The sequence below is a fragment of the Camellia sinensis genome, chromosome 8, assembly GCF_055761805.1.
Source record: "Camellia sinensis isolate YWXY chromosome 8, ASM5576180v1, whole genome shotgun sequence".
Taxonomy (NCBI): Eukaryota; Viridiplantae; Streptophyta; class Magnoliopsida; order Ericales; family Theaceae; genus Camellia; species Camellia sinensis.
Genome location: NC_138968.1, coordinates 177,998,065 through 178,024,858, shown reverse-complemented (window position 1 = coordinate 178,024,858; position 26,794 = coordinate 177,998,065). Strand labels below are relative to the sequence as shown.

General features: G+C 36.2%; 3 protein-coding genes across 6 annotated transcripts in view; 2 read left to right on the top strand and 1 right to left on the bottom strand.

The window, feature by feature from the left end:
- Window positions 1–3,437: 3,437 nt before the first annotated feature.
- On the top strand, window positions 3,438–5,989 carry LOC114319502 (Tetratricopeptide repeat (TPR)-like superfamily protein). Of its 2 annotated transcripts, none has more exons than XM_028266525.2 (2): window positions 3,438–3,712; window positions 4,106–5,989. In XM_028266525.2, the coding sequence occupies exon 2, from the start codon at window positions 4,109–4,111 to the stop codon at window positions 5,702–5,704; it is 1,596 nt and encodes a 531-aa protein (XP_028122326.2). In that variant the 5' UTR covers window positions 3,438–3,712; window positions 4,106–4,108; the 3' UTR covers window positions 5,705–5,989. The 2 variants fall into 2 exon arrangements, with proteins under 2 accessions (XP_028122326.2, XP_082740934.1); XM_082884808.1 differs by lacking the exon at window positions 3,438–3,712 and adding an exon at window positions 3,833–3,850.
- A 142-nt stretch (window positions 5,990–6,131) lies between these two features.
- Window positions 6,132–26,794, bottom strand: part of LOC114319503 (ARM repeat superfamily protein) — a 36,477-nt gene continuing 15,814 nt past the window's right edge. The window contains exons 11-17 of one of the 2 annotated variants that reach the window (XR_003649453.2): window positions 10,632–10,739; window positions 9,986–10,083; window positions 8,994–9,131; window positions 8,571–8,691; window positions 7,811–7,925; window positions 6,659–6,759; window positions 6,132–6,538 (exon numbers count right to left, since the gene is read on the bottom strand). Coding sequence is in view for 1 of the 2 variants with exons in the window: in XM_028266526.2 (XP_028122327.2) it covers window positions 6,452–6,538; window positions 6,659–6,759; window positions 7,811–7,925; window positions 8,644–8,691; window positions 8,994–9,131; window positions 9,986–10,083; window positions 10,632–10,739 (695 nt within the window). In the remaining variant the exon portion in view is untranslated. The remainder of the gene's footprint in view (window positions 6,539–6,658; window positions 6,760–7,810; window positions 7,926–8,570; window positions 8,692–8,993; window positions 9,132–9,985; window positions 10,084–10,631; window positions 10,740–26,794) is intronic. The other variant, XM_028266526.2, reaches the window with a different exon arrangement.
- LOC145797518 (uncharacterized) lies at window positions 19,261–25,056 on the top strand. 2 transcript variants are annotated; one of them, XM_082884806.1, is made up of 3 exons: window positions 19,261–20,284; window positions 20,395–21,207; window positions 21,305–21,454. In XM_082884806.1, exons 1-3 carry the CDS (start codon window positions 19,342–19,344, stop codon window positions 21,433–21,435), a joined length of 1,887 nt encoding a protein of 628 aa, XP_082740932.1. In that variant the 5' UTR covers window positions 19,261–19,341; the 3' UTR covers window positions 21,436–21,454. The 2 variants fall into 2 exon arrangements, with proteins under 2 accessions (XP_082740932.1, XP_082740933.1); XM_082884807.1 differs by lacking the exon at window positions 21,305–21,454 and adding an exon at window positions 24,945–25,056 and having other exon boundaries at window positions 19,327–20,284.

Here is a 26,794-nt window from a genome sequence, read left to right as displayed (position 1 = left end):
ATTTTCTTTTATTCAATATTTAAAAATAATATACGTATAAAATTTATAATTAAATTAAGGAAAAAATTATTCCTAACGATATTTTTTATTTCTATATAAATATTTTAAAAAATAAACCTGAAAAAGATAATCAATATAAATATTATACATTAAGTAAAAAAATATAGTTAGCAATTATGCTTACATAAATTTACTATAGCTTTAATTTCAATTTTTTTTTTAAAAAAAACTATTTTAAAAGCATTTTATTTAGCTAGTATTAAATAGGATTTTTCTTAGCAAAAAAAAAAAAATTATAAAATTTTGTCGCAAATTTTCAAATGTCTATTGTTAAACATTCTATTCTATTTGTTTGATTGTTTACTTGCTTGCTTTGAGAGTTTTAATTTGTGATCTTTGCTCCACATTCATCGTATGGTTTTATTAATTTTTCTTATTCTTGCTTGATTTTTACGTGATACTTTTTTCATAATGCATCTCCAAGTGTATTAGTGAAAATATCATATACTTAAAATGTATAAAATTACAATATATAGAAAAAAAAAAGTAAGTAATTGCTCAAAACTAAAGCTACTTTAAGAAAAAATAAAAAATAATAAAAAAAAAATTGTTTTCAAATAGAAAATGATTTGTTTATTTATTTAAAAAAAAACTTTTAAAGAAAACAAAGAAAACAATATAAAAAAAGTATAGAAACTAAACATAAAATATAATACAAAAAATAAATGAATTATAGGATTTTTAAAAAGTGAGACTCACAATTTTTTTTTTTTTTTTTTTTTTTTTTTTTTATAAAATCTTATCTATTCATAAGTGATATTGAAATAATTTGCACTTCTTGTATTAGGTCCATCTAATAGTTTTAGCAAGTACAGATGTAAAAAATTTCATAATACAAAATACAAATAATTGTGAGACAAAGTATTTAAAAAAAATGAAAGCAACGTTCAATGATGATGTAAAAGCACACCTGACGTTTTAATTGGAGATGCAACTAGATAAATCGTCATAGAAGAGGAAGACAACTTTTATTTTTCATCACAGCAATTACATAACTCAATATATAATTTAAATGTCTTTCACTCTTCCACACGTCCAATTCTCTATCAATATTAGAATGCATGCATGAACCAAAATAAATAAATATTTAAGAAGGCAGAGATGTAGTTTGCGACTTTTTAATTTCTGAATTCTATTAATTAATAGTTATTAGGTTTCAATGGTTGGATTTCTAATATTTGTCAGCCATTAAAACTGAGTTCTTCGGTTTGATCTATATTCATTTGATAATGTGAGAGTGAACACGTGTTAAGCCTTTACACAAATACGTAATACTTGACACATTTTTTTGAGTATTATTAATGAAATATACAGTGTATTTCTTTTTTATTATTTTTTTCCGCAATTGCAACATGTTATTCTTTAATAAGAATTTATATTCGTTTTAGATATTTTTTTAATATGCAAATTATTTTTTACAGTGTAATTTTTTTTTCTTTTTCTTTTTTGCAATTGCAACATGTTATTTTTTAATAAGAATTTATATTTGTTTTAGATATTTTTTTAATATACAAATTATTTTTTATAATGTAATTTTTTTTTCTTTTTTTTCACAATTACAACCAGTTATTTTTTAATAAGAATTTATATTTGCTTTATATATTTTTTTAATATAAAAATTATTACTTTTAGATTTTAATGAAATGCACAGTGTAATTTTTTTTTCTCTCCCTCTGTCTCTGTCTCTCTTTTTGCAATTACAACTTGTTATTTTTTAATAAAAATTTATATTTGTTTTAGATATTTTTTAATATACAAATTATTTTTTACAGTGTAGTTGTGTTTCTCTCTTATTTTTTTCCCACAATTGCAACTTATTTTTTTTTAATAAGAATTTATATTTGTTTTAGATATTTTTTAATATACATTTTTTTTTTGATTTTTTATAAAAATAATTTGACAATCTCATCACTACCCATAGTGTATGAGAGAAGTCAAAAAGGCTTGTGGATTAAGAAATGTCAATAAATGCTGAGTTATTTTTTTTTTAAATCAAAAAATTTGAAAATTAAAATTGAGATATTGGAGCCCCACAAGATTTATGGGTTAAAAATCCTCTTTTCCTTGTATAATATATAGATAGGGGAGTATGTAATATTGGGATTAATTGGTATGATTGAAATAAATTATTCACAGTTTATTTTAATTTATGAATTGTGCTAGATTGTTTGATGTAATTTCAGTTTATATCTAACTTATTAAGTAAAAATAACTTAAATAAACTAAAAAAATAATTATATAAGGCCTATTTGGTATAACTTATTGTAAGTGAAAAATCGATAACTAAAAGTACTCATTTCTTAGTTGACAGATAATCATTTTTTTTTTTAACTTATTTAAATTATACATGTCTAATAATCTAAGTAAAAATTAAACAAAACAATATGTAATAATCTAAGTACAAATTAAACAAAACAATATGCCACAAACTTTCAAAAATATATATATATATATAAAAACTTAAATAAATTACACCAACTCAGGGGAATTTTTTTTTTTTTTTTTTTTTTTTGGAGCCAATGGAGGCCAACTATCGTTACAAAAATAAATAAATAAAATTTACTTCTCATATGGAAACACTTAAGGGCGTCTTGAGAAGACAGTAAAAAGTTAGTTTTTTAATTTTTTTAGTTTCTTACACAAAAAAACTAAGCAATTGTTTGAAATATCCTAAATAAGTATACTTTTTGACTTTTTAGATTAGAAAGTTGAGGAAAAAATATGATTGTTTGGGTTAACTTTTGACTTTTTATAGAAAAATGTATATTAAAAAATTATATAAATTAGTGTGTATGGAAAAAATTAGAGTTGGGAGTTGTACAGCCGTAATTTTTAACTTTTGGTAAATAGTGATAACTTTTTAACTTTTTGAGTAATTTTTTAACTTTTTTACTTTTTTTCAACTTGCCAAACTTGACCTAATTTTTTTAACACAAAAAAGCTAAAGAGCCACACAAAAAAAAAAAAAAAAAATCAAAAAATTAATTTTTTTCCAACTTTTCAAAACACCATTTAGGTTGTATTTCAATTATAAATTTAAGTAGATATTTTAAAAGAAAAAAAACAGTAAAATATGAATAAAATGAAACTATTTTATTCATATTTCATATGCTATTTATTTTTCTTTTTTTTTTAAATCTAAACATAAACACAGCCTTATAACATTTTCATTTCTTAAAACACTTATTAATAAAAATAATTCAATTAGATAAAAAAATAACTAAAAGTAAACTCTAAGTCATTTTATCAAACATGTACCAAGAAAAAAATAAAAAAGTTGTCAAATTAAGAAAGAATTTTAAATTCTTCACCAAACTTCAAATATTTATATTTTTATTCAAATTTAATAAAATCTCTAGGGGTTGGGGGTTATTTTTGGAATAAACTTGAGTTAAAAAACAAACTGATAAAATTAGAGTTTAGGGTTTAAGAATTGAAGATCAAATTGGTTAATTGGTTAATAAAAAACCCTAGCAATCGTCCCTCTATTTGGAACCAACCATGGCTGTTCCCGAAGCAGCTAACCAACAGCGGAGTAGTATATCCCTATGTGGACTTGGTTGCATCGAATTTGTTGAGGAAATTTCGGGATAGTACAATCATACCCACCACCATTGGAGCACAAATTCACTCACAGCTCTCTCAAAATTGGGTTTGGTTCTCTCTCTCTCTCTCTCTCTCGGTTTTGTGGGTTGGGAGGGAGGGTTGAGATTGGAAATACTGTTTCAAAAAATTGCACATCAACTGTTTGATCAAATTCCTAGAAGACCATTTGAATTTGGTGTTGTAGGTATTGGGGGGGGGGGGGGGGGGGGGGGAGTTTGAATTTCAAAATTGCATCAATTTTTTTCCTGGGTTTTTGCGATTCATAGACACAAATGGCATTCTTAGAAAACATGTATTCCCTCATTCAAAAACCTTCCTTTTACAACATGAGCTCTGAAAATGGTGTTTCTGTGGCAGTGGGACGTAGGGATGCGAAGTTCTATATAAACTATTTGCGTGTTTGTTTAGAAATTTTTAACAAATTTTTTGTTTGGTGAAGGAAATGCGCATTCAACCATTGAGGCTTCTTTCCTTGGAAATGCAACGAAAATTCTTGTTTCAGTTCACAACCCAACCGAGAATAGATCAACGTTACCATCCCATTTCACAGAGAATACTTTATTTTCTAGTCCCGGTTCGGGATTATCAGCGTGAAAAGGATCTTATTGTTGATATTTCAACCATAGATGATCACAAATATGACAAATTGGTACCAGATTCAAATGAATGCTCTAGTACGGACAATGATGCCCTCAAAGTTCAGAACCTCCTCAAGGTTCAAGAGAACAAACCCGAGGATGAGATTGTGAGAGCACTTGATCAATGCCGATTGTCACTGAGTGAGAATTTTGTTCTGAATGTGCTTCGGCGTCATCGTTCTAATTGGAAACCCGCTTATACATTCTTCAATTGGGTTTCTAGAGGAGGAAATGGAAGTGGGTATTTTCCTGGGTTTGCTGCCTACAATGAAATTCTCGACATTTTGGGCAAAATGAAGCGATTTGAAGAATTGACCCAAGTGCTTGACGAAATGAGAGAGAGAAAAGGTCTTGCCAATGAGAGGACATATGGGACTGTGCTAAATAGATATGCTGCGGCTCACAAAGTGGAAGAAGCAACACAGTTCTTCTATAAGAGGAAAGAGCTTGGTCTCGAGCTCGATTTGATTGCCTTTCAGACACTATTGATGTGTCTATGCCGGTATAAACACGTTGAAACTGCTGAATTTTTGTTCCACTCAAAGCAGAACGAGTTTCGCCCTGTGATAAAGACGATGAACATCATTCTTAATGGATGGTGTGTTTCGGGTAAGTTGCGGGAAGCAAAGCGGTTTTGGAATGACATAATTACATCCAAAAAATGCATGCCTGATCGTTTTACATATGGGATTTTCATAAATTCGCTTACAAAGGCAGGAAAATTGAGCACCGCTGTAAAGTTGTTTCAAGCCATGTGGGGAAAGGGTTGTGACCCGGATGTGGCGATTTGCAACTGCATCATTGATGGGTTATGTTTCAAGAAGAGGATCCCTGAAGCACTAGCAATTTTCAAGGAAATGAACGACAGAGATTGCCTTCCTGATGTTGCCACTTACAATTCGCTAATCAAGCATCTCTGCAAGATTAGGCGTATGGAAAAGGTTTACGAGCTCTTGGATGAGATGGAACAGAAGGGCGGTGATTGTTTGCCTAATGCCAGGACTTACGGTTACTTGTTGAAGGCCACGAAGATGCCTGAGGAAATTCCTGAGATCATAGAGAGGATGAAGAGGATTGGATGCTGGATGACAAGTGACACCTACAATTTGCTCTTGAGGTTGTTTATGGATTGGGATGATCAAGACAGAGTGAGGTCTACTTGGGTTGAAATGGAGAGGAATGGACTGGGACCGGACCAACGATCTTACACAATTATGATTCATGGCCTTCATGACAAGGGAATGATAGAGGATGCATTGTGTTATTTCAATGAGATGACATCAAAGGGAATGGTACCGGAGCCAAGAACCAAGTTGCTGGTCAATGCAATGAACATTAAGTTGAAGGCGAGAGAGTGTACTGAGGGATACAAGAGCAATGAACAGGGACAATTCACATAAGATGAGGAGGAAGAATCGGAACACGAGGTAGCGTGCATTTGGGTTGCCAAATTAAGCAAGTTATTGCAACAATTTGAAAGGGATGGAGAGAATGAATTTCTTCAGCCAAGCCCATCTTTGAAAGTGACTGATACAAAACATTGTTGAATTATGGAAGAGGCAATGAAATTAGGATTCATCTAGTAACCAGAATATGTAATTTCTACACATTATGCTTCTATAGGATTCAGATCTTATATCTTTGTTATTTTTGGGAAATGCAGATTTCGTCAGTTGGGAATTGGATGAGTAATTCTTCAGTAATCTGTAGAAAGATTTGAAAAATAAAAGATCTTACTAAAATTTCTCAGTAAAAAGAAAACAAGGAAAATTTCCATTGTATATAAGTTATAACCATAAAAATTGAATGTAAATGAAGGGGTAAAAATCAGAAGAAATCAAAATTTTGCAATAAAAAATCTGGTCATAAAGCATCCTTATAGATCAACTTAACACAAGCTAGTTGATAATTTTTCACATATTCTAGTAGATTTAGAAGCTATATGCAACCACCAAGTAAGCATTCATGAATTGTCTCTCAAATATTTGTTAAGGCTTAAGCTTTTGTTTCATATCAAGCTTGGAGTGAAATGACTTTTCATAGATACATCAACTTGGCAACCAGATAAACTTTGATCAGAAGGAATTTACATAATAAACAGCAGAAGCTCGAGAAAAAGAAAGCCTCTTGATAAGTCCAAGACCAAATCAAAATCTCTCAGCTGTCATTACTGCAGGTTGTGCCTCAGAATGCTTTCTTGCGAGGTAAGGACCCCTTCTAACAGCTTCTTCCAACTGCATAGAACAGAAAGAAGGAAATTTTAAGGTCAATAATCATTTCCAAGTTTTTTTTTTTTTTTTTTAAAAAAATTTTTTAATAATAATAAACAAATCTAAACGTGTCTTGTGTCACACCTTAGCAGCAATTCCAGCAAGATTAGGGTCACTTGCTAGTTTAGGTGATGACATGAGGGCCTTGCGGATTGCCTGGCAACAATTATGCCTAGCTTCCATGCCTGAAAAATTATCACAAATTTGACTATGAAAAAATACTGAGAAACAAAGACGCTGTTAAAAGAGAGAGAAAAGGGAAGGTGATGATCATATTATCCTAATCATTGTTGCAACTTAAAAGAATATGAGACACTAGAAATCAAGAACAAGATGCAATTGAAATTTATAAATAAAATAAAATAAAATCAAGAAACCAGACTAAACATCATTTAGAGAGAGAGAGAGAGAGAGAGAGAGAGAGAGAACCAATGCGGGTAACCATTCATGGCGAGCATTAGTGGGGACGAATTAACTACTAGTACCAATATTTCAGTTTCTTTTTACAAGTCAAACGCTGGATATATTTTTTTGCAAGTATAAATATTTCAGTTTGTTTAACAAGTCATAGGCTGAATATGTTTCTTTATATGTTGGGGCACACTCTGTTTAACACACCAACATCTACTAGTTTGCCAAATGCAGGAGATTGGAAGTTTTCAGCTCTTCACATGATAAAAAAGCCTAAAGATGTGTCTGAAACGGACACGCTTACAAGGGTCCATGCTTCTTAGCATTTTATTAACCTGTATAGTTACACCTTATATTCTATTATGTAAAACAATACTAGTCTTACAACTGTTTTATAAATTTTTTCATTTAATTTTGTTCACATAATATGCCAAAAGTGCTCCTCCACTTGGGCCAACATACTTTTATTTTATGCGTCACATCACATCATATCCAATCTTTTCATTCTTATTAATAATAATTGAATCTAGATAACAAATTTGTTCATTCTTTGACTCAAAAGTGTCTCTAAATTTCTAATTTTAGTTAATTCCCTTTTTTGTTTCATTCACTAGGGCAATATCATTTGCGAATAGCATACACGACGGACACTATCCTGAATGTGTTAGTTAACTAAGGCAAATAGACAACGCGTCAAGGGCCTTACTTTACATAAGCGAATATAATATATAAAACAAATTATTTTATTTATTTATTTTGTTAAGTTACGTAAATCAAATGATTTTATTGTGATGATAATAAGAAAATGGTGTCAGGAAAACAAACCTATCTTAGTGGTTTCAGTAAATGCATCAGTCACTATATTTATTATCTCTTGTCTCGAACATATCTCCATCAGGCACCATGGCCGAGCCATCAACCCTGCTATCAATCTATAACCCTGTGATATATGCATAAAATTGCCACATCAGATCTCTGTAATAGAAAGGCAACTAGCTGTTGTCACAAGAAAAAAACTAGATTTGACTTGGATGAACTTGTAGTGGTATGTCATAGTCACAGATATCTTCACCTTAACCTATAAGTTATAGGGTGAACATAGAACTGTTGAACAAAAAAATATATTAAAAAAATCTTCTAAAAGGGTATTTTCCAAGAAGTTGGCTACAAAAAGGACTGCAAGTCATCTTTTGTTTTCTTCTGTTTTTTCCACAAAAAAATTGCATATTCTTGACAAATTTATTGTTGAATTTAAACTCTCAGAGTGACCATAGGCGAACCATTAAAAAGAAAAGCTCCCCAAAGAGTTCATTAAATCCAGAAAATTGTACACCTATGAGAGTTGATCTGTAGAGAAGGTCAGCAGAATAGGATTTAGTCAAAGTGCTTAGCTATAACCCCTTTGTTTTTAACTGAAATTTATTGATAATTACACTAACGTTATGTTTGCATCTTCGATTTGTTCTTTACCAGAATATTTCACCAAAACTCTTCTTATGTGGTTCTCCATTTGGCATGGTAAATCCCACCATTTTTTTAAATATAAGGGTTCTACACATACAAATGGGATATGTTGCATGAATACCCGTAGGAAATGAAATAAATCCGGTGACAAATATCATTTCTCCCCTCACAAAGTGGTGAAATAAAATTCTCACCGCAAGACGAATTTCCGAGTCCTGTTGAAGAACTGAGAGAAAAAGCCCCTGCGGAAATGCAGCAACAACTTGGTCAATCTTTTGAACAATGTAGACAGATAAGCAAGAAAAGAAGAAAAGATAAACCTGAAGTTCAATTTCATTAGGCACAAAACAATTATCACTCAAAATTACAAGTTACATACAACATGTATATGTAGATTACCAAGATTTAAAAAACAAAATAAGCTTGGCATTTCATATTTGATAAATTGTTTTTTGTAGTTTCTCTTTCTGGTTAAAATTTTGGGTATGACAAAAGGTCTGCTGACTGGATAAACAAATATAAATATAAACAGCAATCAACTGACAGATGGTGTAAGCTTTGAAGATTTAGATGCCGTTTCATAAATCAAGACTCGAAGATTTTCTTCCCCATCAACATTCAACATCCTGTTGCTTTCTGATCGAGTTTCTCCTGCGATATTTCCAAGAGCATGCAATGCAGCCTGTGTTTTCCATCCAACAACATTTCAAATCAGTATAAAAGAATGGAGATTTCAGCATATTCTAGGACACAATACCCTCAAGATAGATTTAAAAAATGGTAACAGAAATTGTCAGCCCATGGAAGTCAGAATGCTGAGGACAAACATCTTCACCATTATGATGTTCCAACTGTGAACAAACAAAACATCATCTCCATTTTTATGTTCCTACCGTCATCAGACATTTTTTCTCTTTATTTCCTACATCGGCACAAATATGCATTGGCAGTACACCAAAGCAAAAAGAGCCTGTAGCAGGGCACACTTCATGTGATTTGAGCCATGTAAAATAGGTTACATATTGGTGGTTATGTTAGACAAAGAAAATTAAATGCTTTCCAGATAGCAGGACTTCAAACCCACAAAGGTAAACTACTAGCTTTTTGTACCAATAACCACAATTAGCCTACGATCTTATGGAAACTTTCTGTCATTTAATATGTATTGTTAACACAAAACTTCATCCACTTCTAGTCAACCCTGTGTTATCTCTCCATACTTTTAGCTCAGTTGGCGAAATCAACATAAATGAAAAATAAAATCAAACCTAAAATAATATATATATATATAAATTTCAAGGATGTAATGTGTGAAAGAGTCCCTCCCGAATCTTAACTTAGCTTCTGCATTTATATATCTCAAGAAATTTTTTTATTTATTTTAAAAAACAATAAAAATAAATACATATATTAGTAAAAAGAGTGCCAAATCCAGGCTAGCAAATTGTGTAAGGGTTTCAAGCTCAAATTCTTATTGTTGACAGGAAAATAAATAAAAATAGGAAATGAGAATGTGAACGTGGCAAATTAACTCACCAACTGTTTACCATGCCCATGCCGGTCAAAGGCAGCATCAACAACGTGTCGAGCAGCTGGAGGTGAATTTGAGAGTAGCAATGTTGCTCCTTGGATTGCTAGAAGCGACATAATATAACAAAAGTAGTCGGAAACAATAACGTAAATCACTACCGAAGACAGTGTATAAATTAGTACAAGAGTAAGGAAAAATAGAATTGAACCAAAAAAAAATTAGAAAACTTCAGGTGAACCAGCCTGATATCTGAAACAAAACAGATCTTTCACCACATAATATGAAGTGCTGATCTACGAGCCCTTCAAGACCTGGTGCCTCAACATGGGCATGGAATTATGTACTAGGGGGAAAAAAAAGAAACACAGACATGGAATCTAGTACTTAGAATGATTAATGACAGACTCATCTTACAAATTCTTTCCGGAAATTGGCACGAGGGAAGGGATTAATGAATAAAATGTAAAGAAAGAATGCAATTTTTTGGGCAACCAATATATAAGAAACATCTATAGGAAAGTGATTAAACTCCATCAAGACTTATATCATACAGTTGCAAAAATTCATTGTAAAGAAAATTATGGGTATAGAAAGATGGTTCACCCTAAGGCTGTGATTTCCTTAGAATGAAACATTTAGAGGCATACTTACTCATCCCTATTTGACCCAATGCTTCAAGTGCGCACTCACATTCATCTGCATCTTGACTTTCCAACAACCCGAGCCTTCCATCAATGGCTGAAATAACAGTTTTAGCACCTAGCATACAGGATAGATGTGATGAAACCAATCAAGAAAGAGATTTCATTTGGGAGGGAAAATTTCAAAATAGGTGCAAAAGCTCTCAAGCTCTGAAATATTCAATATCAAAATATCATAAAAACTCAATACTAGAGGAGCCTAATCTTGTATTTATAGGATAAAGACCCAACTAACTTTATCTAACTCTTATGTTGCTAAACATAACAACCAACTAACTCTAACTAACTCTTATGGTGCTAAACATAATAACCATACTAGTTTTAACTACATCAGACTTCCCCTCTAAAGAAAACAACTTGTCCTCAAGCTGGGGATACAACAAAATGACTCAAGACAACAAAATGACTCAAAACAATAACTTATGAGAATATGATGGACATGCAACGGCGGCCAAGACTAAGTAGTTGCAAGTCCTTATTCAAGGTTATCCTAGCAAACATCCTTCCATCAAAATGAGTTCTCGCTTATAGACATCAACCGAAGCCATGTTAAGGTGTGAATAGACCACCCATGTAGCATGCCGTTTTGGAAACAAGATGTCATCAAAATAACGCTTCTTGCATGGGCCCAAAATAAATGCATCCTTCCTCCACGAAGCCAAACCAGGTACCAAGTCAACACAAAGTGGAACAAATGTCTTTGAAGATAGTACAAGAGGCATTTCTCGGGGGCGAAGATCATTCAACACCCATGAAACTTCAATGTCATGACTCTCTACCATAATTTTCTTGGAATCTAGAAAAGGAATAGGAGGGATTGCAACCATTTCCTTCATGGGAAGTAATGTGAGAGCAAAACTTGCCTCATCCACAAAACCCATTCCCCTCATGGGAAGTAATGTGAGAGCAAAACTTGCTTCATCTACAAAACTTTTGTCATCTTCGAGTACACCTTCGCTCTCTACAAGGTCATCTTCATCATCATAGTGATCAAAGATTGGAGCTCCTCCATATGCACAAACATCAACTTTCTTTTCATATTCACGAACTTTAATTTCATCGCAATCGAACGCCCCACTCATTGGTTCATCAAAGATGGAAAAATTTTCATCATATCCTTGTTTCGCATCAAAGATAGGAACATCTTCATCACAACCTTGTGTTTGATCCAAGGTTCTGAAAAGCAGTTGCGGTCACCGTAATGGTGGCGGTGGCGGTGGCGTAGTTGCGATTGCGAGGTGTAAAGGGCATAGCGCAACGGTTGCGGTAACCGAAACCGTGAATTTTTTTATTTTTCGCACAATTTGACCACACTTATTATTATTATTATTTTCAAACAATATATAGATAGACACACAAACAAAATGGTTGAGTGATAGCAGCTGAATAGAATAGCATAGGTCTTACAGTTTAACAAATCAATAACATATTTTTCATCTTCTCTCTTCTTTCTCTCTATCTTTTGCTCTTCCATCTTTCCTCTTTATTTTCCCTTTTCTCTCTCTATCCCTCTTCCCCCATTTTCAGCCTTTTTTTTGTGTGTTTTTTTGAAAGAAGAGTTTGGAACCGTTACGTAACGGTGCGTAACAGGTCATTACGGCTGTTGCGGCACCGTTACGACCGTTACAGCCGACATGCCTGTGAATCTCAATCACACGGTAAACGCGGCCGTAACGGGTGGCGGTAACCAGCAGAACCGTTACGGCCGCTTTTTAAAACCTTGGTTTGATCATAATCTTCTCCGCTAAAGATGGAAGCTCCAACATCAAAGATAGGAACATCCGGATCATAATCTTGCCCATGATCACTACTTCCTTCCATATATTTTTCATCATAACTTGGTTGACTCACCTCGTCACTAAAGAGCATCTTATGATAACGTCTATCATCAAAAGTCACTTTCATTCCCACACTAGTTGAGTAACCAACTTCGACATAGTCATAAGATGGTTGTTCGATTGCTAAGCCTCTTCGGTATTGATGTCTAAAATTTGAAATGCCCTTCTTTTGGTGCTTCTCAACCAACAAAGGTGACACGTGACTAAAAGGCAAGAAGTGCTCTGTGAGCTTCTTTCTCATCTTTCTCCACTTTGTAACCTTTTCTTGGTCATTTCTTTGCCCACCAACTTGTAATTGTTTCCACCAATCGGAGGCACAACCTTTGAGGCTTTGAGAGACCAATTTCACTTTCCTTGCTTCCGGCACATCATAACACTCTAAATGACTTTCAATTGTCTTCAACCATTCCTTGAACACATCCGAATTATAGCTTCCACGAAATTCGGGAAACACTAAATCATTGACGGTGTCATTCCAGTCAGGATTTAACCCTTATGAATACGCTCTATGCCTATGTGGAGCACCAAAGAAGTCATCAAGTTGAAGATCCTTGCAACTATTACTACCTTTGGGACAAAGTTGCAAGTGTTTCACCTTTCCAACCAAGGTAGCTAAGGTAGCTATTTGAGAATTCAACTCTTCAATCTCATTCTGTTGATTGCAGTTGAAGGGTTCTTGTTTCTGCCTGCAATTTTGACTTGGAAGGTTGCAATTTGGCATTTGATTCGAAGCCCTGGTGTGACCTGGGTACTTCTTGACCTGTTCTTGGTTCGATTCTCTTGTTCAAGACTTAAAATTTCTTTTGAAGATCCTAGTAGAAATTTGGGTTACTATGAATTTGTTCTTCAATTCGATTTTGTAGTTCTAGTTTGCCCTATATCTCGACTAGTAATCTGAACGAAGCCTTCCAGATTTGACCTCGATGTTCGCACTTTAGATTCAAATCAAAGACCCCTGGTTGATAGTGATCTACTTTCAGACTGTTCTTGAATTCGACTTTGCAATTTGAATTTCAATCGGTCCATTTTGCGACTCAAGATCAACTATGCTTGACTTGGTCCCTCAATCATCCATCGACCAACAAATCCACTGTTTTTTCATTCTGGACTATTCAATTAAAGTTAAGTTTGTATGTGGGCTGGGTTTCTGGACTGGAATCGGATCTCTGTTGTTGTGATAAGAATTCTTCTTTGGACTGGAATTAGATCTCTGTTTCTGTTATAATTCTTCAAATACAAGTCTGCGTGGTTCTTTGTGTCAATGGCTCTACAAGGTCAAGGTCGTAGAGGTAGAGGTAGATGTGATAGGGCTTATGCTATGAATTTGGGTGAAGAAATTGGGATGAATCCGTCATTTAGCATGTGTTAGATAGTGTATCCTATAAATAGATGAGTATCACATCATTTGTAACTAACTTGGATATATTGAATTTGAACTGAATTGAGAATTTCTCTCTAATATCTCTCTAAGTTCCTCTCTCTTTCGTTCTTGATTGACCAATTATATTTTGGTATCAGAGCAAAGAATCTGACCTAGTTCTCCCTGGCTGTGTATGAGGCTTCATCACCTTGTGTTTCACCCTGAGTCGAAGTAGCAATCTGCCTAGATTTGAAGTCCTGATTCACTCTAGGGTTTGAATCTTGATCACGGTCCTAATTGGAGCCATCTGGAGCCTTCAACTGTCGAAGCCCTAATTGGAGGAGTTATGACATAGTAGCGACCTATATAGCCATTGTCATGTTTCGCGATCGACTGGAATTTGTCCATCGAAGGTGTGCCGACTCAACGTTGAGTCACTGAACCAACTCGCGACTTCAAATGGTAGTTCGCAAAGAGCCCTGGAGTTTGAACACGAATTTCTTGGATTCAAGGCTTCAAGGCTCACTGTGACTTGCGACTGGGATGCTTTTGAGTTTGGGACTTCGATTCTTAATCTGTGATTGGACTCTGGTTCTACACAGGTATTTTCAATCTTTGTTTTCAATTCTTGGGCTGTTTAAATTCCTTATACAGAGTGGGTTGTCATTTCTTGGCACTGTTTGAATCAATTCTTGATATTATAATCTTGTTGTTGATTCTTGAATATTTGAGACTTTATATTGCTGTGAGTTGATAGTTATGCTGAGTTATCCTAATCTGTGAATTGGGTCTGGCATTGGGCTATCTGAAATCTGTATATCTGGACTATTTTGGGAACATATTAGGTTGTTGTTATGGCTAATTGGGGTTGAGGTTGTAGGGGTGGTCGTGGTAGGGCTTATGTCCTGGATTTGGGTGATCATGATGAGGGTAATGGAATTCTGCATCTAAGAGATGAGATGGCCGAGATGAGACGGCAAATTACCGCGTTAACCGAGACGGTGCAACGTCTCCTACCTCCTACCGAGGGTAGTGATGGTTCCGATGAAACCGAGAGCGGTACTCATCATTCTTTTGATAATATCTTTTGGGCCCCATGACGGCGTCGAACGGATGTGGATAGGATGGAACACAAATGAGAGAACAATATCAAGATTGAACTTTCCGAATTTCATGGAAGCCTCAATCCTGAAGAGTTCATCGATTAGCTCAACACCATTGAGCGGATCTTTGACTATGGATAGGTCTCCGTTGAAAAGAAAGTTAAGCTTATGGCTATTCGGTTGAAGGGGAGAGCTTCCGCTTGGTGGGAACAACTTCAACTCAACCGTCGCCAATGTGAAAAGAAGAAAACCCATGATTGGGAGAAAATGAAAAAGAAGTTAAAGGGTCATTTTCTACCATTCAACTACCTCCAAAGTGTTTATCAATGCCTTCATGTTCTCAAGCAAGATGGTAGTGTGAATGAATACATGGAAGCCCTTTATCACCTTATTGCACGGGTTGGCTTAAGTGAAAGTGAGGAGCAACGGGTGGCTCGCTATGTGAGCGGCTTGAAATCTTCCATTCAAGATGTTCTTGCCTTGCACACATTATATAGTGTTTCCGAAGCTTATAATCGGCCTTAGCCGTGGAGAAGCAACAAAGCCGCCGTGCTTCACAAATGGTACCATACTTCCAAGGAGGGTTTCGAGGTGGTTTTAGACCGGGTCCTTCCACTCCTAGCTTTGCCAAAGCTACTCCTCCTTCCAAGTTTGTGGATAAAGGTGCTTCCTCCTCTCAAGCTCCTCGTGCTAATGGAGTTTTCGGAAACCAAAATCTACCACAAGGTGGAACCTTCAAATGCTTTAGGTGTGGTGAACTGGGGCATAGATCTTCCGATTACCGCAAGAACATGGGTAATAACAGGAACAAGGCACTTCTCATTGAAGAAATTGAGGAGCATGGTGACTTTGAAGATGCTTCAATCTCTGATCTTTCGAGTAATGTGGCAATTGGTGGAGATAGTGATAAAGAAGAGGGTCTTGCTCTTATGTTGAAGAAGACTCTTCTCTCACCAAAACTACAGAGCCAAGAAGATTGGTTGCGTACCAATATCTTTTATTCCACTTGCAACATTGGTGGCCGTGTTTGTAACATGATCATTGATAGTGGAAGTTGTGAGAACGTATTTTCTCAAGAAGTGGTGGAAAAACTCAATCTTCCGGTGGAGGAACATCCCCATCCTTATTCTCTATCTTGGTTCAAGAAAGGCAATGAGATCAAGGTTACCAAACGATGCTTGGTTTCATTTTCTAACCGGCAAAAATACTTTGATGAGGCATGGTGTGATATAGTGCCTATGGATGCTTGTCACATTCTACTTGGGTGACCTTGGCAATATGACCGGCAATCTTTGCATGATGGCAAACAAAACACCTCCACCGTTGTCAAGAATGATATCCGGTTTACCTTGCTTCCAATGAAGGAAAAGGTTACTTCCAAGGATGTTTCCAAGTCATCTCCTAGTGCCATTATGTTGCTTACTTCCAAGGAGTTCGTAGAAGAGAGTCGGGATTTTGGGATTGTATTGGTGTTGGTTCCGGTTGTACACACGGGTGCTTCTAAAGAAAAGGTTGAGGTGGCTACTCTTTTGGAAGAGTATTCCGATGTCTTTCCCCAAGAGCTTCCTCCCGATTTGCCTCCTATGCGTGACATTCAACATCGTATTGATTTGGTCCCCGGGTCGGCGCTTCCAAACAAACCGGCCTATCGCATGCCTCCAAAGGAGAAAGAGAAGTTGCAACGGCAAGTAGGAGAGCTTTTGGCTAAAGGATATATCCGGCCTAACCTTAGCCCTTGTGGTCTTCCAGCGCTTTTGACACCTAAGAAGGATGGCTCTTGGCGTATGTGTGTGGATAGCCGTGCAATCAACAAGATTACAATCAAGTACCGCTTTCCAATTCCAAGATTGGATAATATGTTGGATTGCCTTGCCGGATCAAAGGTGTTTTCTAAAATTGATCTTAGAAACGGGTATCATCAAATCCGCATCAAGCCCAATGATGAGTGGAAAACGGCCTTTAAAACGCCTCATGGCCTAATTGAGTGGCTCGTGATACCATTTGGGATTACCAATGCTCCGAGTACTTTTATGAGAGTAATGACACAAATGTTGCAAGCACTTTTAGGAGTGTGTGCCATGGTCTACTTTGATGATATCTTGATCTATAGTCGAAGTTTGGAAGAGCATTTGTGCCAGCTTTAGCAAGTCTTTGAGCTTTTGAGGCGAGACAAGTTCTATGGCAACACTAAGAAGTGCACCTTTGTCGTGGACCAAGTCATCTTCTTAGGATATGTTGTGTCTTCTCGTAAGGTGCTTATGGATGTGGAGAAGGTCAACGTAATTGTGGAATGGCCCACTCCTTCTAGTATCCAAGAAGTACTGAGTTTTCATGGTTTGGCTACTTTCTATAGGCGATTTATCCGCAACTTTAGTAGCATCGCTGCCCCTTTGACCAACATTCTCAAGCTTCAAGCTTTTGAGTGGAGCAAGGAAGCCGCCGATAGCTTCCATCTTTTGAAGAAGTTGCTTACCGAGGCTCCAATTTTGGCATTACCGGATTTTGACAAGACCTTTGAACTTGATTGTGATCAGTGTTGTCAAAGTCGCGCCTAGGCGCACGCCTAGGCGCAAGGCGAGTCGATGCGCACCATATGCGCCTGTACAGGTATCAGGCGAGGCGGCTTGAGCCAAGCGAGCGCCTTAGCCGCGCCTTTAGCAAGGCGAGAGAGGCGCAAGGCCCTCGCCTAGGCGCGACTGAGTGTTTAATCTGTAGATCAGATTGAACGACTCAGATTCGACTCAGATGAAGCTTTCGAATGGCATAAAATCACAGAGGATCAGAACTCGTGTACCATATCAGCCGAATAGGACTCAGATTAACCCTAATCGAAGTCGTCTCGCAATCGACTTCGAGCTGCTGGAGCGACGACTGCGACACGAGCTGGACTTCGACTGCGACAGTGGATCGACTTCGGCTGAGCAGGTTCGACTCCTTCTTCTTCGTCTTCGACACTGATCCCCTTCTCCTTCTTCTTCGTCTTCGACAGGTCGTCGTTCGACTTCCAGATTCTCTTTTTTTTTTTTTTTTTTTTTTTTTTCCTTTTCTTTTTTCTCCTTCGTCTTCGCAGGTTCAGTTCAGTCCTCTCTTCTTTTTTTCTTTTTTTTCCTTTTCTTTTTTTTTTTTCAATTATTTGAGTTTATGTTTTTTCAACACTGGTTCAACCCATTATGATTATTACATAAATAAATTAATTAATTCATACATACATAAATAAAAAAATAGATACATTACATTACATCCATTATGATTATATTAAAATTGATTCATCATTATACTGAAATTAATTAATTGATCATGAATTAAAAAAATAAAAAATTGATTAATGAGTTAATTAATTCATACATTCATTATTACAGTACATACATTGAATTGCATCATAACATTAATTAATTCATAAATTGATTCATAAGTTAATTAAAAAAATAGAAAATGGATTAATTAATTAGAAAAGATTAATGTGTTGTATGTGTTGTGATTAATAAGAATTTCATAAGAATTTAATTGATTAATAAAGATTAATCAATTTATCAATTAATCAATTTATTGTGTTGTGATTAATGTGTTGTGATTAAAAAAATAGAAAATTGATTGATTAATTAATTGATAAATTGATTCATGAGTTAATCAATTTATTAATGTGATGAATTAATAAATTGGTCAAAGTTTTTCTTGAAAAAATAATGTAACATAGGAATGAATGTAATGGAATGTAATGTATATTAATTAATTAATTGATCATTAATTAAAAAAATAGAAAATTGATTCATGAGTTAATTAATTCATACATTCATTACAGTACATACATTGAATCATAACATTAATTAATTCATAAATTGATTCATAAGTTAATTAAAAAAATAAAAAATTGATTAATTAATTAGAAAAGATTAATGTGTTGTGATTAATAAGAATTTAATGTGTTGTATGTGTTGTGATTAATGTGATTAATAAGAATTTAATAAGAATTTAATTGATTAATAAAGATTAATCAATTTATCAATTAATCAATTTATTGTGTTGTGATTAATGTGTTATGATTAAAAAAATAGAAAATTGGTTGATTAATTAATTGATAAATTGATTCATAAGTTAATCAATTTATTAATGTGATGAATTAATAAATTGGTCAAAGTTTTTCTTGAAAAAATAATGTAACATAGGAATGAATGTAATGGAATGTAATGTACATTAATTAATAAATTCATCATTAATTAAAAAAATAGAAAATTGATTCATACATTACATACATTAATTAATTCATCACATAACATACGTTGGTTACATTCATTATACTGAAATTGTTTTTCTGTTATTTATTTTTTGTGTTGTGTAGTAAGTACTATTACTAAGTAGAAAATGACATCGGAAAGTAATAGAAAAGATCCGGCGTGGCAATATGCCCATTTGGTGGAGGAGAATAATTTAAACAAGTTTGAGTGTAATTTTTGTGGTAAAGTATCAAATGGAGGTGTTTATCAGGTGAAACACCTTGCGGGAGGTTATAGGAATGTTACTGCTTGCCCGAAGTGTCCTTCTCATGTAAGAGAAGAGATTAGAGAGTTCATGTCCAAAAAAAAGACACAAAAAGAAGAAATGAACATGTTGCCTGATTTTGATGACATGGACATGGAAGATGAAGATGAAGATGTTGAGATCAATGTCAATCAACACCGCAAGTTGACAAGTAGTAGCCAAGGTTCATCCAAATCCAAATCCAAATCAAAAATGCCAAAGAGAAAAGGGCCTATGGATGTTTACTTCACACCCAATCCTGAATCAGTGGTGAAAAATCGAAGAGACCAAGCAAAAGGGAAACAAACAAAAATTGATGCAAATGACCCTTACAAAAAAGAAATGAGAGCTCGGGCACTGCAAAGATTTGCAAGGTGGATGTATGATGCTGGTATCCCTTTCAATGCAGTAAATTATGAGAGTTTTGGACCAATGATTGAAGCCATTGGCCAATATGGTCCTGGTATGAAGCCACCGACTTACTATGAAGTACGGGTTACTCAACTCAAAAAAGAAGTGAAACATACTGAAGATTTGATGAAGTATCATAAAGAGGATTGTGCAAAATACGGGTTTGATGGTTGGACTGATAAGAGAGGAAGGACATTGATTAATTTTTTAGTTAATTGTCCAAGAGGAACCATGTTTGTTGAGTCGGTTGATGCTTCTAGCTATTCCAAGGATGGGCAAAAGCTATTTGAATTACTAGACAAGTTTGTGGAGAAAGTTGGAAAAGAGAATGTCGTGCAAGTTATCACTGATAGCGCTGCAGCTAATGTGTTGGCGGGTAAGAATATTTCCTCATTCCTTACATCACAATTGTTTACTCATAATTTGTTTTGTATTTAAAATTTAAAAACTTGAAAATAATAATTCTTCATTATTGTTACATTATAGGGAGGTTTTTGGAAGCTAAGTATGAACAGTTGTATTGGACACCATGTGTTGCTCATTGTTTGGACTTGATGTTAGAAGACATTTTCAAGATACCTAGACTGAAAAAGACATTTGAAAGGGGTATTGCAGTACATGGCTACATTTACAATCGGCCTACGTTGCTAAACATGATGAGGCGCTATACAAATTTGAAGAATTTGATCAAGCCTGCAAAAACTAGATTTGCAACCGCTTTTTTGACTTTGTCTAGGATGCATCAACAAAAAAACAATTTGAGAAAGATGGTCACCTCCGAAGACTGGACCTCAAGCAAATGGGCAAAGGAGCCACAAGGTAAAAGAATGGCACAAACTTTGTTGATGCCTTCATTTTGGAATACTGTTGTGTTTGCCTTTAAGGTCTCGGGTCCTCTTGTCAAAGTGCTTAGATTGGTTGATACTGAGAAGAAACCTCCCATGGGATACATTTATGAGGCAATGGATAGGGCAAAAGAATGCATTGCAAGTTCATTTGATCATAAAGAAGAGAAGTATAATGAAATCTTCGAAATCATTGACAAAAGATGGGATGTCCAATTGCATCGACCTTTACATGCAGCTGCGCATTTTCTTAACCCAGAATTCTTTTACCCAAAAGCGTTAGAGGTGCAAAGAGATCATGAAGTGATGAATGGGTTTTATGAATGCATGCAAAGGTTGGTCCCGGATGTCACTGTTCAAGATTTGATCACTAATGAGATGAGTATTTATATGAAGGCTGAGAGTCTTTTTGGCAAGGCTGTTGCGATTAGGCAAAGAAATACAAGAGCACCAGGTAATATATTATAGACTCATAGAGTTTATTTTGAGTAATACTTTTAGTAAAACTTAATACTTGGTAACAATTATTTCTAACTAGTGGATTATCGCAGCTGATTGGTGGGCATCATATGGTTCTTATACTCCAATCTTGCAAACTTTTGCTATAAAAGTCCTTAGCCTAACATGTAGTTCATCGGGTTGTGAACGAAATTGGAGTGTATTCGAACATGTGAGTATTTAACATTCTAACTAATTTTTTGTTGAATTCTGTAGAAATTTAATGTATAAAGAGTAATAAAGAATTGTATTATTGATTCATATATTGTTATGTTTACAATGATTCCTATATATAGAAGAGAAGAATAGGTAGTAGGTGGAGTAGGTGTAGTGGAGTAGGTGAAGTGGGTGAAGTAGGTGATAGGTTTTAACAGCCCCCCACAAACTCAAGGGGGATAGGAACTAACCAACTTGAGTTTGGAGAGAGTAACAAAACAAGAAAATAGATTAATACATAAAATAAAAGAGGATAGGAGACACTGTATGGTCGTGTCAGACCGTTGGTGAAGACACTGTATGGTGGTGTCATAACGGTGTAGAGGACACTGTATGGTGGTGTCATAACGTTGTAGAGGACACTGTATGGTGGTGTTAGACCGATGTAGAAGACAGTTTATGGGGTCATGTCGGACCGTTGTAGTAGACAATGTTGTGACAGTTGTTGTGACAGTTTACAGAGTCTTGCTGGACCCTTGTAGAAACTAACCGGAATCAATGTCGGGACAGTTTACAGAGTCTTATCGGACCCATGAAGGAGCTAACCGGAATCAATGTCGGGACAGTTTACAGAGTCTTGTCGGACCCATGAAGGAGCTAACCGGAATCAACGTCGGGACAGTTTACAGAGTCTTGTCGGACCCATGAAGGAGCTAACCGGAATCAATGTCGGGACAGTTTACAGAGTCTTGTCGAACCCTTAAAAAGTCGCACCCTCAAAAGGTGTGCCCAATCTTTCAAAAGGCGTGCCATCAAAAAGCGTGCCCAATCCATAAAAAGACGTGCCATCAAAAGGCGAGCCCAAGTCATAAAAAGGTGTGCCGGACATGATGGCGAGGCGCGTCACCACATTGGCTTGCGCGCCCGTTTTGTCGTCTGGCGTCAAGTGGCGCGCGATGCGCGTGTCTGCCTTGGCTATTTAACCAAGACGGAGGCTGAGGCGAAGGCAGAGGCTGAGACAAAAAAACCTGCGAAAATCCTTTGAAAAACCCTTTGTGTTCTGAGAGAGATACTCTGTAACACTCTGTTGCCAATCCTTCTCTGAAAGTACCAGTCGGAAATCGCTGCTTCGCTGAAACACACAGCAACCCAAAAACATGGCCTCTTCTTCCCGTCCAGCGACCCAGAACATGGCCTCCTCTTCCCGTGGTCTGCTCACGCTCTTTCCAGACCTGAACGAGTCCACAAGAGAAATAACTGGTGCGGTGGCCAGTGAACCTCAACCAAACACCTCTGGTTTTGCTCCGTTGAACTTTCCGATGCGGTCTGTGGAGCAAAAAATGGCAGTCCAAACGGATATTGAAGCCAATCAGTATACTTTGAAGTCATGTGTGGAAACCATGACTGCGGTAACAAACTTGTCGCACCGGCTTCAGAGTAGGACAAATGAGGTGCAGCAGTTAAACGCCCAACTGGCTCTGCTCCAACGCATGTATAAGGATGCGCGAGCAGAGATAAGTGTGCTAAAGGCAGAAAACAAGGAGCTGAAGCGGAAGGCCACTGTGATGTTCCGATTTGGAGGTCTGCCATATGCGGCAGTGGAGGAGTATGGGGGAGTGAACGTGCTCGGCGGCGTGGGAAACACGGAGGCAGCACCGTCAAGGACCGCCCAGGACGGAGGCAAGAAGAAAAGACCGGCGGAAGAGGCGAAGAAGTGAGGTCGGTGGATGACCGTCTGCAGAAAAAGAAAACAAATCTTTTGTTTGTGGGTGTTGGATTTGTTTTGTTTTTTTTGTTTGTTTGTTTGTTTGTTTGTTTGTTTGTTTTTTTTTTTTTTTTTTTTTTTGTGTGTGTGTAAAATGGTGATCGGGGTTGATCCCTGAAATGAATAAAATATGGGTTGTTATGTAAATCCAAATGGCTTGAAGGTACAAGACTGAGCAGAAAAATGAGATGGAATGAATAGAAGGTTTTTTTTTTTTTTTTTTTTTTTTAATAGAAAAGAGAAGATAAAATAAAATAAATAAAATTGGGTTTTTGTCAAAACAAAGATGTGGATGATGGGTTGACAAGTAGACTGGTTTTGGTTCTGTTTTAAGAAAAAGAAAAATAAAATAATAAAAAGAAAGTTGGGTGTAGTGATGGTGGTGTGCATGTGTTTTAAGCTTTAGCTCCAGGCTCTGCTGTTCTCCCTCACGATAGAGAGAGAACTTATGATTATAAATTGCTATTGCTAGTGGTAGGGCCCACCAGCACTATTCACTTCAAAATGGTGGAATGATGATAGAGAGAGAGAGTGGGCTACATGATGAAGAGAGAGGGATGTCGTGCATGTGTGTGTATCTGGGTTGTGTGGTGAGTGTGTGCCCATGTGCATAGGTCTGCCGAGAGGGAGAGGTTGAGGTGAAAATATTAAAAAAATGTTTTCCTCATAAGAAAAAGAAGATCTGCCTCATCAAGAACAAGTATTGAAAGTGAATTCTGGACAGATGTCGGGTTGAGCACACCTTTCGACAAGCATGTTTTTATGCAAGCCGGGGTGGAAACCAGAATAGCAAAGATCATTTGTCATTTTTGACAATAGCCTCTTCATGTTCATCTTCAAGTTTTCCTAGCATTGCCTCCATCATCCGATATTCTTTAATGAACATCTGCAGACGTTCTTCAAAGAGGACAAAAACATCTGCCGGGGCCTTGCTCCTTGATCCCAAGCCTAGATCAATTATAGAGACAAAAACATAGTTGGTGGAGAGCCAAAAAACAACCAAGATGAGAGCCGAGAGAGACAGACAGCCCATGCCCGAGAGAGGGGCTACGGCAGTGGCTGAGATGGAGGAAGCTCCTTATTCTATGCCATGGTGGTTGCTTGACGAAGAAGAATCGGGGGCTGAGAAAGAGAGGGAGATCGAGTCTCGGGAGATGCTGCTGCTGCCATTGATAAAAGACCACGCTCATCATGCTTTAGCTTGGATGATGGTTCATCTGGAAACTGAGAGAGTGACAGCTTCCGCTAACTCCGAATCAAAACAGCGGGAGAGAAGGTATGTGTAGAGGTCCTAGCGGATTAGATTGAGGTCCGGCGGGCGGCCAAGGTGAGGTTGCCGCCCGCCGGTGAAGCGAAAATACTAGGTTCTAAACCAGCTCTGATACCATGTAGAAATTTAATGTATAAAGAGTAATAAAGAATTGTATTATTGATTGATTGTATCTTGATATTCTATCTATTACAAATGGTTCCTTATATAGATGTAGAAGAATAGGTAGTAGGTGGAGTAGGTGTAGTGGAGTAGGTGAAGTGGGTGAAGTAGGTGATAGGTTTTAACAGCCCCCCACAAACTCAAGGGGGATAGGAACTAACCAACTTGAGTTTGGAGAGAGTAACAAAACAAGAAAATAGATTAATACATAAAATAAAAGAGGATAGGAGACACACAGCACTACCACCTCCACCTCCACTTCACCTATCACCTACTTCATCCACTAAAAATTTTTTTTTTTCTCATTATATAGAATTTAATATCTTGTTAATACTTGCAGCTTCATAGCAAGAAAAGAAATAGATTGGAACAACAACGTCTCAATGATTTAGTGTATGTCAAATACAATAGAACATTGAGATTTAGGTATGACATGCGCAACACTCTTGATCCCATATCTTTGCAAAATATTGATGAAAGCAATGAGTGGTTGCTTGGGAGGATGGATGGAGAATCAGATGAAGATAATGAGCCTGTGTTTGATGATGATGATGGCTTGACGTGGGCTACTGTTGCTAGAGCTTCTGGAGTAGAAGAAAGTAGCCATGCAAGTAGAGCAACAAGTTCACGCTCAAAGGCACAACCGAGGATATCTAAACCATCAACATTGACTCCACTTCAATTAATAGATGAAGAGGAAGCGGGCTCAGATGACACAGAGGAGGAAGATGTTGAGGGATACAAATCAACTGATGGAGAAGAAGATGATAGTTTGCTTGCCATTGATGTTGAGGATGATGATTGACTGACACCGACCTAACCTACCCTTTCTTTTGATATTGATGTTTTTAAGTGTTAAGTTAAGACATATATTAATATTTGTTGGATATTTATGTTTTGGATGTTTAGTGTTTATGTTTTTATTTTATTGAATGTGGATTATTTGATCTTTGAAAATTGGAATGTTATGTAATATGCACTTTCATGGCTTTGAGAATTATTCTATATTTTGTCTTGAATCTTGATTACTTTTTATTTTTTAAAAAATTGTCTTACTACTATGAATGATTAGTCTATATTAATTTTTCTATTTTTTACGAATACTGTGCGCCTTACTTCAATAAAGCCCGCGCCTCGCCTTGCGCCTTGCACCTAGGCTCCAAGAGACCTTCGGCGCCTTAGTGCGCCTTGAGCCTTTAAAAACACTGATTGTGATACATCGGGATTGGGTATTGGAGGTGTCCTTAGCCAAGAAGGGCGGCCCATTGCTTTCTTTAGTGAAAAGTTAAACGGGGCTAAGCTCAAGTATTCCACTTATGACTTGGAATTTTATGCCATTATCCAAGACATCAAGCATTGGAGCTACTATCTTGCATACAAAGAGTTTGTGCTCAACACCGATCATGAAGCTCTCAAGTACATCAATAGTCAATCCCATCTTAACAAGCGCTATGCCAAATGGATGGCCTACTTGCAACAATTCACATTCTCTTTACGCCACAAATCGGGGGTTCTGAATAAGTTGGCCGATGGGTTGAGTAGGCGAACGACTCTCTTGATTGAAATGAAAAATGAAAAATGAAGTCGTGGGTTTTGATGAATTTTGCACATTCTATGCAAGTGATCCTTTTAAATCAAGAATTAAATAGAGAGAGAAAAGACAAATGCACCAATGAGGGATAAAACCCCTACGGGTTAGAGAGAGAAACCAAACTCTACTCCAATTTCAATGTATTCTTTATTCCAAAAACAAACTACAAATGGGTATTACATCTCCTATTTATAGACTACAACTAACAGGCTATTTAATACACTTAACCTAACTATATTCTACTACACCAGACTCTCCCTCTTTTAAGGAACATGTCCTCAAGTTTAAGTAGCAACGAAGTGTGCTCAATGTAACCCCATGCATTGAATCTGAGGCGAGGAATAGGCACTGCATCTCCATGCTCAACACAAACATAGCTCTCTCAATTCATCCTTCCCTGAATACAGATAACTACATCCTTAGCTAACAACCATAGGTGCAGACTGATAACAACCTTCATTTTCCTGAGCCTTCATCTCTAATTGGCACACTGGTGCAGAGATATACTCATTCAATCGGAATGAGACAAACAGACTAGCAAAAGGATAGTTTCCGAAGCCACGGTGAAGAATGAGACAAAAGATGAAATGATCGACTAT

Bases quoted from the DNA above. Each gene is read 5' to 3' on its own strand.
- LOC114319502 (XM_028266525.2), top strand. From the start codon at position 4,109: ATGCGCATTCAACCATTGAGGCTTCTTTCCTTGGAAATGCAACGAAAA.
- LOC145797518 (XM_082884806.1), top strand. From the start codon at position 19,342: ATGACATCGGAAAGTAATAGAAAAGATCCGGCGTGGCAATATGCCCAT. The intron at 20,285-20,394 runs GTAAGAATATTT...GTTACATTATAG, and splicing joins TGCAGCTAATGTGTTGGCGG to GGAGGTTTTTGGAAGCTAAG. The intron at 21,208-21,304 runs GTAATATATTAT...GGATTATCGCAG, and splicing joins AAGAAATACAAGAGCACCAG to CTGATTGGTGGGCATCATAT.